General features: G+C 31.2%; 1 protein-coding gene across 3 annotated transcripts; it reads right to left on the bottom strand.

Annotated features, from left to right (window-relative positions):
* Positions 1 to 1,346: 1,346 nt before the first annotated feature.
* LOC141710508 (uncharacterized) lies at positions 1,347 to 3,906 on the bottom strand. 3 transcript variants are annotated; one of them, XM_074513076.1, is made up of 5 exons: positions 3,592 to 3,906; positions 3,238 to 3,367; positions 2,685 to 2,784; positions 1,902 to 2,020; positions 1,347 to 1,511 (listed from the first exon to the last, which is right to left on the bottom strand). In XM_074513076.1, the coding sequence occupies exons 2-5, from the start codon at positions 3,309 to 3,311 to the stop codon at positions 1,472 to 1,474; spliced, it is 333 nt and encodes a 110-aa protein (XP_074369177.1). In that variant the 5' UTR covers positions 3,312 to 3,367; positions 3,592 to 3,906; the 3' UTR covers positions 1,347 to 1,471. The 3 variants fall into 3 exon arrangements, with proteins under 3 accessions (XP_074369177.1, XP_074369175.1, XP_074369176.1); XM_074513074.1 differs by having other exon boundaries at positions 1,365 to 1,511; positions 3,238 to 3,906; XM_074513075.1 differs by lacking the exons at positions 1,347 to 1,511; positions 1,902 to 2,020 and adding an exon at positions 2,324 to 2,513 and having other exon boundaries at positions 3,238 to 3,906.
* Between the last annotated feature and the right edge of the window lie 6,912 nt (positions 3,907 to 10,818).

Below are 10,818 nucleotides of genomic sequence, written 5' to 3'. Positions count from 1 at the left end.
CATGTTCTTAGGATGGATTGAATGAGTTACGCGGTAGTTTCATTTTTCAAAATGTTAGCATTGTATTTGAATGTAATGATCTATGCTCTGTTACTTCTCACTCCATTTATGCCAATATGTCTGCCATATGACTTTTTATGATCAAATTGACTCAACTTTGAAGTACATTATATATATATTTTTCATTGATGTCATTTTTATAAATTTTTTAATTAAAAAATTATTTAAAATTTGCAGTCAAAATTGGGTCAATTTGACCATACAAAATAAAAAATGATAGGTAAATTGGATGGTAAGACTAAATTAAATATTCAAGGTATCATTATTGGTACTATATTTTTTTTTGAAATATTATTAATTACTCTTAAGACTTGTAGTAATAGTAATTTGAATATTATAATATCTTTTTAACAAATATTAAAGGTTTAAATATATTTATTATAATATATGTTAATTTCTAAAGTACAAATATAAATTTAATATGAAAATGTCATAAATAAACTAATATAATATTTATAATATATAAGATTTAATAAAATCCAACAAATACAAATCTAAAATTATTTATTTTAAAATGTTTTTTAGAGTATAAAGTAAATAACAATAATTTGTTTGAACATACAAAACGTATGTTGAGAGTATAAAGTAGCTAACTATAATTTGTTTGAACATAATGGCGTGCTTGATGGAATTGTTAAGGATTGTAAAGGAGATCGGCATGATTTATATGAATTTAATGAAGCATTTTTTAAGTTTGTGGATATGTGCATATTCTAATTACTACTCCGTCCATCCCTTTCATTATTTTTACACTTTTTATTTTGGATCATCTCTTCCATTTCTTTACATTACTCTAAATAACAAATTTTAATTATTAATAAACTCAAAGACTTGCTCAGTACCTAAATAACCGTGACAATATTAATAATATGTGGCCATTATTTGTCCAACATATCAACTTCTGTGCTATTTTCAATTCTTTACTTACGATCCTGGTCTCCGTGTCGCAAGTGATAACAATTCCAAGGGACATAGGGAGTAATTTGTATGCACTTTTGATGAGTTGTCAAAATTTATTGGTGAGAATTTTTGTGTAAATATATGGTTCATCATTATTAATGAGTCAAGTACCAATTAGAAAATGACACATGATATCTTAGTATGTGTCCATGGGCACATTATAGGAAAACCATTTAGTGAATTATACGAATTATCAATAGATATCATTACACCAAACTCCACAATTATTGATAAGGTAACGAACTCGTAATTTATTATATATGTTAAATTACACTTTATACTACATAGCAAAGTTAATTCTATGAGTAAATTAGCACTTTGCTATATTACATATATTAAATGTAAAAATATCATATAACATTATTGTTACATAACTGAAAAACACACAAACTCATGCATATGAATTGTAGGCAGCGATTCCTTCATATCTGAAGATCAGACCATATTACGCTTAATATCTCGAGGATATATTTTGAGGATGTAACATGTTCCTGGTATAAGAAAAATATTAGGATCACTAATAAATACTTTAAAGAAAAAATTAAATATATGTTACATCGAGGTTGTATCTTGAGAATGTAACTTGTTCCTGGTATAAGAAAAATATTAGGATAAGAAAGAAATACTTGAAAGAAAAAATTAAATATATGTTACATCGATCATGACAAGGATATATAATTTTCCTTGTAACATTAAAAATTTATCTATAAACCACTTGTTACATGCCACCTTTTCAGAGATAATAATGTTACTTTGCCACTACTTATTGATGCATCATTTTTGTTTTCTGATAATTATGTTAACATATGTTTGAGTTATTATTTCTTGAAAAAATTGTACCTAAATCGCAAATGATGATAATACATAATATTAACACTTACTCAACAGCTAAAAAATCTGGATCATTAGGGTTATCTGGCAAGTAAAAAGTTAGATCTCTCAAATCTCCCGCAGGCGAAGGTTCCACCCAATTCCAAACATCATCCAATTTTTCATTTTTCTGCACACATAAAAAAAAGTACAGAAAATTTGAATGCTAAACTCAAAAAACATATGTCAACGAAATAATGGCTCTTTATTCGTAACTAACTTTTTTAATTGTAGTAGTTCGATGGCTTATTTAAAGACGGGCTTAATTTTTTTTAAATGATTTTTTTGTTAATAATTAACGTGAAATGAAAAATGCACAACCCGTGTGAAAAAAATATTTCAGCTGAACTTCGACTTTTAAAAAGTTAAAAACGGAAACTATTAATCACGCAATGCGCGGTAAGATTTCATTATATGCGCTACCTGAGTCGTTTTGACATCTACAACATGTCCTTTTTATTTCATAAAAATGTATATGAAACAGATATACATAATATCATGCACTACAAATATCTTTTTCAATACACGAATAAATGCATCCGGTGATGGTGGATAGTTAGCTAAATTAACACTTTCTTGCGCGATGCACAATAAAATTTTCTCGAAATTATTGAGTAAAATCCCTGCGGTTAAAAGATGAATATCAAGTTGAACATAAATCACCTTTTTATTATATTTGAAGAATAAACAAACAATAATTATATTTTAGTAGTCTAAACATTGAGATTTTAAAAAGTTGTATATGTTCAAAATATTTCTATTTAATGAAAGATACTATTTAAAGTATTACTTACAATCAACCATAGTACTCGCATCGCAACATCTCGTACCGATTTCTTCCGCAACATTTTTGCAATCCTTATAAAAATCTCGTCAATTGGCAAAAACTTTCCCCTGCAAGATTGCAAAATATACATTCGGGAATGGTTATATAAAGTCTATATAGTAATTTGACAATTTTACAACAGCCAGACGATAAATTTTTTCGTGAACTAAGTTGACACATAATTGACATATAGTTATTTAAAAAATTTAAAATAAAAAATCAGAGTAAAGTATATTTAAAGAATTATACGTGATTATTTCATATTATGAACAACTTTAATTTTATACAAATATGTACATATTGAAGTTGTAATTTTGTAGTTAGTCTAATATCTAATGAGAAATAAACAATTTTAACAAGAAAACATGAAAAAAAAATACATGAAGAGAAAAAATAAAAATAAAAACAAGATGAACTAGAAGTATCATTTATAAAATGAATATTATAAAGTCACGAAAATCCTCTTAGTAAAAAGTTTAAGAGATTATAGTTTAATAGTTAAGTATAATAAAGAAACTCACTTCAAAATTTCTCGATCCATCAGCCTCTCTTCTTCATTTGTCCACTCGGCGAATCTAAAACGTACTCGTTTCATTCTTTGTCTGCCTAAGCGTGACCTGTTGACCTTGTTAGCCGACCTAGAAAGGTTACCTGAAATTTTTGAAATATTCCTATTATTGTTGAAAGTATCATTCAATGATCCCATATGACTTGTCCCATCCTGAATTCCTAATGTGTTATACATGAAGGGGGCATTATTTTGTCCACTTGGAGAAAAAGTGGACGTGATACCAATAATTGCTTGGGATTTGTGACTGTCATTTCCTCCCACGTTATATTGTTGGATAGGCTGAGTGGTTGTGAGGTCTTCATACCTTGTAAGGATTCTGTGGGAACTGCTTATGAAAGGTTCATTTTGGGTCACATAAAATGGAGTGCTACCGAGATCACCAGATCTCGCACGTAGGCCATGATTTTTGAGAGAATTACTCATGAAAAAAGCATTTCGAGACTCATCATTTTGTGGCACAACTGGACCCGGCGTGATTAGATCAACAGACCTTTTTGTGAACCCTAAAAAACCACTCCTGACCAAAGCATTTTGATCGATGTCAAAATTCTCAGAGTTGTTTGCCATGTGAACTTCTCTTTTTGTATTAGAGATCGTTTTCACTAACTCAAATACTTCGAGTTGCACTTCACTTTGGATTTAAGGAAATTTATACTACAATCATTAATCATATACGTGAATTAGGAGGTAGGTAGTTGTTGGAGAATCAACCATTTATGAAATTGGTCTTTGATATTTATATTTATTTATATTTATATGTACACTTTCATTGTATGTGTGGTTAGCTTGTAGATTAACTTTGTTCATATGACATCTAATATTTTGACTTTGAAAACATCATGGCCGTGTAACACTGAAGATAGTCAAATAGTAACTCTTTTTTTCTTTTTCTTTCTTATCTTCTTACCTGCTTTCTTCTAAATATAGTAATTCTAATTTATGAGAGTGCCAACATATCTAATGGGGTGAATCAGGAAGTAAGTAATAGTTGAAGATAAACATTTATGAACTTCTTTTGTACTTATATAAAATTTCAATACTCTGAAGATTGTATTAATGAAAAATTATTCATCTTCTAACTACTTTTGTATGTATGTAAAATTTCAATATCCCAAAGATTGTATTAAATAAAAACTATGGTTTTAGAATTGTAACGATACAAATGATAAATAAAATAGTAATTCATTTCTTTTCTGCTTTCATATTTTTTATTCCTTTTATTTCAAGTGCTAGCTTATAACTCACACGAAATACAATATTTTTTTAATTTGAGTATTGATATATTTTGTTGTTTACATTTATTTTTGTTATTTTAACAATATATTTAATTTTTATTATAATGATTGGTAAAATTAATATTATACTTTTAATTGCATGAAAAAGTAACTTAGTAGTATATATAGTATCTTAATAAATATAGTTTTTTGGTTAACTTGGTTCAGTTTTGACTCAAAACCGGGATCGAAACTGAACCATATATCTTTAATTTGTGTTTAAAATTTTCTGGATTTTATATTTTTTTTTCAAATGTGGTTATTTAATTTTCATCAAATATAAAAAAATCTCATAAGTTTAACAACGGCAGTTTCAAAAGAAACAAAAAATAATAAACATATTTTAGCTAAATCTTAAGAACATTTCAAAAACTAAAAATATTTAATTTTTGTCATACTACCTTGAAAAATGAAACATATAGTGTTGAAAGGAATATGAAAAGAGAAATCAAGAATGCAATATTTGTAAATATGATGATAAAAGAAGTGAGCACGAGATAAAAAATTTAATTCGAAGAAATTGTACGTACTTGAAAATATGTATTAGGAAGAAAACAACTAAATATTTTTCACTATATCCGTCGAACACAAATATTTGCTTTGTACTCAGGAGAAAAATTCTCATTAAAGGTTTGTAACTTTTTAAGCAAGTGTTACCCAAGATTTTGCTTTTTAAATGAACAAACTTAATGCTCATAATCAAAGTCCAAATGTGACAACAAATCCTGATCCTTTTCAAATCGGGTCAAGTTCAGATTCCGAGTCTTAAATAAGCCGAAGTTTACTGGCTCAAATGCAACCAACTCGGGTAAACGACAAGCCAACCACAGACCCCAAAAATATCATAATTTATTGGTGCACATAATCATATTACTTTGCCTTCGAAAATGAACAAAAGTCTCAAATCTCATCGATTTGAGATTGGGGTGTTACAAATGTTAGGTATGAATACAACACAGAGGGGGGGGGTGAATGTGTTTTGGCTTAAATGTTTGATTTTCGATCGACTAAGACTTTAGCAGTTGGTAGTTGTTAATGATTTAGTAGAATGAATGTTAAACATAAATAGCTGTGCAAATATGTAAAACAAAGATCTTCAAAAATCACTTAATTTTATATTAAAAAATCAAGCAGTGTTTTGCTACAAAATCTCTAAGTTCTTGTTTTAGAACTTAGCTTCTTTCTTGAGAGAGAACACACAATTTTCTATTCTGATTGTTCTACTTAACTAGAGGACTAGTGTTAACTTTATAACTCAGTTAACTGCTGGTTTACACAGTGGATAATAAACATGCTATTAGCTTTTCTAAACTGTCACTTGTCATTTCTATTTATAGAAAAGCAAATCTTCCATTTCTGGCTTAGCATATCTTTAGCATCCCGTGATTACTTTAATCTCCTCTGTCAGTTAATCTTTGCCATTGATCTTGTACATCTCTCAAGCTGCTTTTTGTAGACTTGTCAATCCAGTTGTGTGAATTGTTTGTTGATTTGCAACCTTGGATATTGAACTGTTCTGCAATTTTGTACTTAGAGAAATTTCTTCACTTCGAGATCTCCAATTAAGCTGCGGAGAACTCGATATCTCGATAGGCATGTTGGTTTGTCGATATCTCTGAAACTTCATTGTTAACTTGACTTATCGACAACTCTGAGTTCTCTAGTGAATTTTGGTTTATCGATAACTCAGAGTTCTCTAATGGACTTTGGCTTATCGATAACTCAGAGTTCTCTAATGAATGTATACTTGTCAATATCTCTGAGTTCTCGAATGGGCAATTCCTGAGTTCTCTATATCCGGTGGATATTGCTTATCCGTCGAGTAGTGATGGCTTATCTGTCGAGTAGACATTGCTCATCCGTCGAGTAGATATTGTTCATCCGTCGGTACTCTCTGGAGTTTATATGACTTCTCGATAAGTCATTCTGGAGTTCTCGAATGATTTCTCTATAACACTAATTCTGTGACTTGTAGAGATCTTGACTTAGAATGTTTTACACCAAACAGATTTATTCAACTCCAAGCTTCTTCATAATTCTTCTGAGGCATGATCTTCTTGATCTTCTTCCAGATAGAATTCTTAGGCTTGACACTGTTTAGAGAAAAATACTCCAGTCTGCTCCATTTACATTTTACAGACATTAAGTGTTACAAGTATGAATTACAGATTAAGGTTACAATACAACTAATCTTAGGGTTGTCAGTATGACTTAGTCTTGTTATAATACAGGCATGTCTTGCACAACAATCTCCCCCAATTTGTGAGAAGATTGCTTATCACAAATTCATGCCTGTTAACAAGACTAACCCCAAGTTAAAGAATGAAAATAAAATAATACAAAAGCTGATACAACACTTGTACAATGAATATTTGTCAGTTTACAATAATTAAGTAAAGACTGAGCTGTCTGATTCTTTCTCAATTATGTTCTTAATTTGCACAAGTATTTCCAATTCTTCTAGGATGGGGGTGTCAGTAAGAGCCTCTATTAGTTTCAGCAAATCTGGCTTAGGATATCTAGCTAACATCCCTATCCTATAACTTGACAAAGAGCCAGCTTTTTATATTCAGAAATCTTCCATCCTTTGATATTTTGCTCTTGCCTGCTGCCTTCAACTCTTCTGATCTTCTGATATACTCAGATGATAGATGTTGATGATATTATTAGCTCCAGTAATCTTTGACATCATCTATTATATGTTACAATCTCCCCCAACTTGTTCATTATGAAATTATGCAAAAGTTCTGATTGATGATGTCAAAACTTTATCCAAATGCAGAAACCAAAACTAATCTTCCCATCAGATCTTCTTTTGTTGAGTTGCATTTAGATTTATTCAACATCCATTAGCTGTTTTGGCATTTAGATATATTCTCCCCTTTTTTTGACATTATCTTCAGGAAGAAAAATCCATCTAAATGCAATTGTTCAAGTTGCTGTCATTGTCCATTTGGAACACTGTCTGCAGCTTCAAGCTTCATTGAGATTCATGGTGATAATTTTTTAAACAATAAAAGTTGCACTTAGATCTGCAAAAAAATCTGTTAGTGATAAAAATCCCAAGCTCTCTGTTCTTTTGAATAAGTAGTCTCACCAATTCTCACTGCACTAGTCTCATGAATTTTGAGAGTCAGAGTTCCCTCACAAGGATTACTAAATCCATACATTCATCTACCTCTCCTTTTGCCAGGAAGGATCCTGCCTCTCTTATTCTTTGTTTTTCACTCAATCTTTTCTCTTATTCTCGTATGAAATGATCAAATGTTGTTTGACCTACAGAAAGAAGAGGTGGCTGAGAAGAGGTAATCTGTGATCATATGATTAGAGAAAGACCATATAGGGCTAATCATACTCATTTCACCAGAAAAATGAGTGCATAAGCATCTATGACTGGGGTCACAGTTTGACTCACAGATTGCTCTGTGGTTGTGACAGTGTGTTGTCCTCCACTTGTAGTGAGAACCCCCAATGGAATTGGAGAGGATTTGACTGGATTACTGTCATGTATACCAGCCTCAAACCTTTGTGCACCTTGCAGAGCACTGTCACATAAATGTGATAAGATTGCCCATTTTATGATATTGTCATAGGCAATTATTCTTCTAGCTTTGACTGTTGAGATAGCTTCTGCTAGAGTTATGAGGGGAGTTGTTCCTTCTTGAGGAACCTCCAATTGAATTGGAGAGGATTTAGATAGCTCCCCCTCAGGAGTACTACCCTCAAACCTTTCAGTCTGTGAAGACTGTTTGTGCACATGAAGGTGCATTGGTGATATTCATGAAAAGCTTGATAAATTTCCATGTTTGTGATACCAGTTCCTTTTTCTCAAATAATCAGAACAACTGAAGAACATTTTGGGGATTTTGTCCTTTTGTAAAACAGGTTCCTTTTGAGAGTTACCTGAGTGGGATTGTGTTTGAGTTTGTGTTTGTGTTGATGTGCCTGGGTAAATCGCAGTTTGGTTTGAAAAGTTTTAGCTGCAATTTAACACAAATACCTGTTGATTGTAACTTGAATCTCCTGTTATTGTCTGAGTGGATTGTGTTGAACCTGTAATGCATTGAACATATTTATCTGTATTGATTAGGCATAACCATTGAGACATGCAGCTGCAAGCATATTGATTAGGCATAACCATTGAGACATGCAGTTGCAAGTATTATGACTAGGCATAACCATTGAGACATGCAATTTGTAACACTCCCAGATTCGGGGTCGGGGATCCGGGTCGTTACGGGCTTTCTTTTCATAATATCACTTAACTTAATTAATAATAAATAACCTCATGCTGTGACCCCATACTAACACACACCACAACCCGTTATAGTCTCAGAGATGAAATTGAAATAAGTACAAGTCCTTGAATCCACAATTTAAGAGTTATTACAACCCAAAATGATTACTTGATAAGTTTACAGTTAATTGTCATTATCTGCCACAAGTTATAATTATACATAATTGGTTCCCCAAAGTAGAATGCCTGATCTACCAATAGATCTACCTCTGCAGCTATAGCAGCTACAACATCAACGGGAAGACGCGGGACGCTTCCCACGCGCTTGCGCTGGGTCTGCTTGAGTCTGGCCATCTTTCCTAACTGTTATTGTGTGATGAAGAAATGAAGCAAGAGTGAGCATTACAGCTCGCAAGATAATATATAGTGTAAACAATAATGCAAGTATCTAAATGGATAACTTGCTGGAAACCTTTATCAAGTGTAAGGTAATTACTTACTGGATATAAGCTTAAAGGAAGATGAAGTTACTAATTACTTCACTATACTTATACCATTTTATAAAGCTACTTGAACTACCACTGTTCAAAGTATTATAGGTTTCAAAAGGTCATCCCATAGATGAGACCACAAGTTAAGACTTGAATAGATTCAATCTTTGATATATTATTGAATGAAATGAAGTTACGAGATACTTTATTTAGTCCCGATATATATATATCCACATATATATCTCTTATACATTTCCTGAAAACGTCTGTTATGTAAAGTATGAACAGAGTTTGTAACATCCAATGAATTTTGGAAAGGAAAAGACTTTTGGCATAAACCCGATATCTTGCTGATCAGGCAAAGATACCAATAAGTAACCTTTTCTACTAGTAGATGGACGAATTCCCCACTGGTCATCACCCTGGCCGCAATAGGACCTTATGCTGGACTGCCACTCAGCCACTTACGCATTTGATGGACTCCCACTGAGCCACTTACACTTTCATGGACGCCCACTGAGCTCATGTTGCTTATGCCGACTCAATAGATGGACTTACTTCCCGAACGTTGGGTAAGCAATCAATTCATTTGTCAAAACAACAACCTCGTTGTGAATATAAAATACACCACAGAGCTGGATCCCTCAGGTTTTGAGCGAGTATTTAAATCCCCTTCGAAAGGAGGATCTTAAATATAAAAATGAGTTTTGGGATCCGCTCTAACTTTTAAAATCATTTTGAAGACTCGAAAACATTTTTAAGAATGTTTGGAGTAATGCTGATTTAATAAAATAAATCAGTCCCAATATATTAGAAAATATCTGAATATTATTATTTAAATAATATTCCCATAAGGATAATCTCTATATAAACAATTTGAAGTAGAAGTTTTAAAACTCATACTTGAAATGAATATTAAATAACCAAAGATAATTATACGAAAGTACTATCTTTATTTGAATAATCGAAAATAAGTTTGATTATCGAAACATTATTCTTTAATAAAATAGAGAATAATATTTAGTAAATAAGCGGAGTCATAAGTCCTCAAATGAATATTCAAAAATAATATTCACTAAATAAAATAACGGAGTCATAAATCCTCGAATGAATATTCAACTAATAATATTCATTAAATAAAATAAACAAAGTCATAAGTCCTCGAATGAATATTCAACTAATATTCATTATTTAAAATAAAGTTATCGAATAAACCTTATTCGATTAATAGTTTTGAAAACTATATTTATATATATATATATATATAAATATATATATAATATACTCGGGAACACCGACTCCCGGTTTAGAAAAATGTTCACCTTTGGGTCCCCTATACTAAGGGTATACGCAACTACTGCTTATCTCTAGCATATGTATTATGCAACTTATAAGCTTTTGAATCAACAATTGGATAACCAGATTATGAAACAGACATGCATATATATACCATATCAGCATGCTTTAATATATCGCAAAATTTGCTAATTAACCAACATGCATCTATCACAAGATAATGCATATACATA

This window comes from Apium graveolens, chromosome 3, assembly GCF_009905375.1.
Source record: "Apium graveolens cultivar Ventura chromosome 3, ASM990537v1, whole genome shotgun sequence".
Lineage (NCBI taxonomy): Eukaryota > Viridiplantae > Streptophyta > Magnoliopsida > Apiales > Apiaceae > Apium > Apium graveolens.
The sequence above is the reverse complement of the archived record's forward strand: the minus strand, read 5'-3'. Positions and strand labels throughout refer to the sequence as shown.

Coding starts and splice junctions, on each gene's coding strand:
- LOC141710508 (XM_074513074.1), bottom strand. CDS start 3,854: ATGGCAAACAACTCTGAGAATTTTGACATCGATCAAAATGCTTTGGTC. Junction 2,785..3,237: donor ATGGATCGAGAAATTTTGAA/GTGAGTTTCTTT, acceptor GCAATCTTGCAG/GGGAAAGTTTTTGCCAATTG. Junction 1,512..1,901: donor CCAGATTTTTTAGCTGTTGA/GTAAGTGTTAAT, acceptor TTCTTATACCAG/GAACATGTTACATCCTCAAA.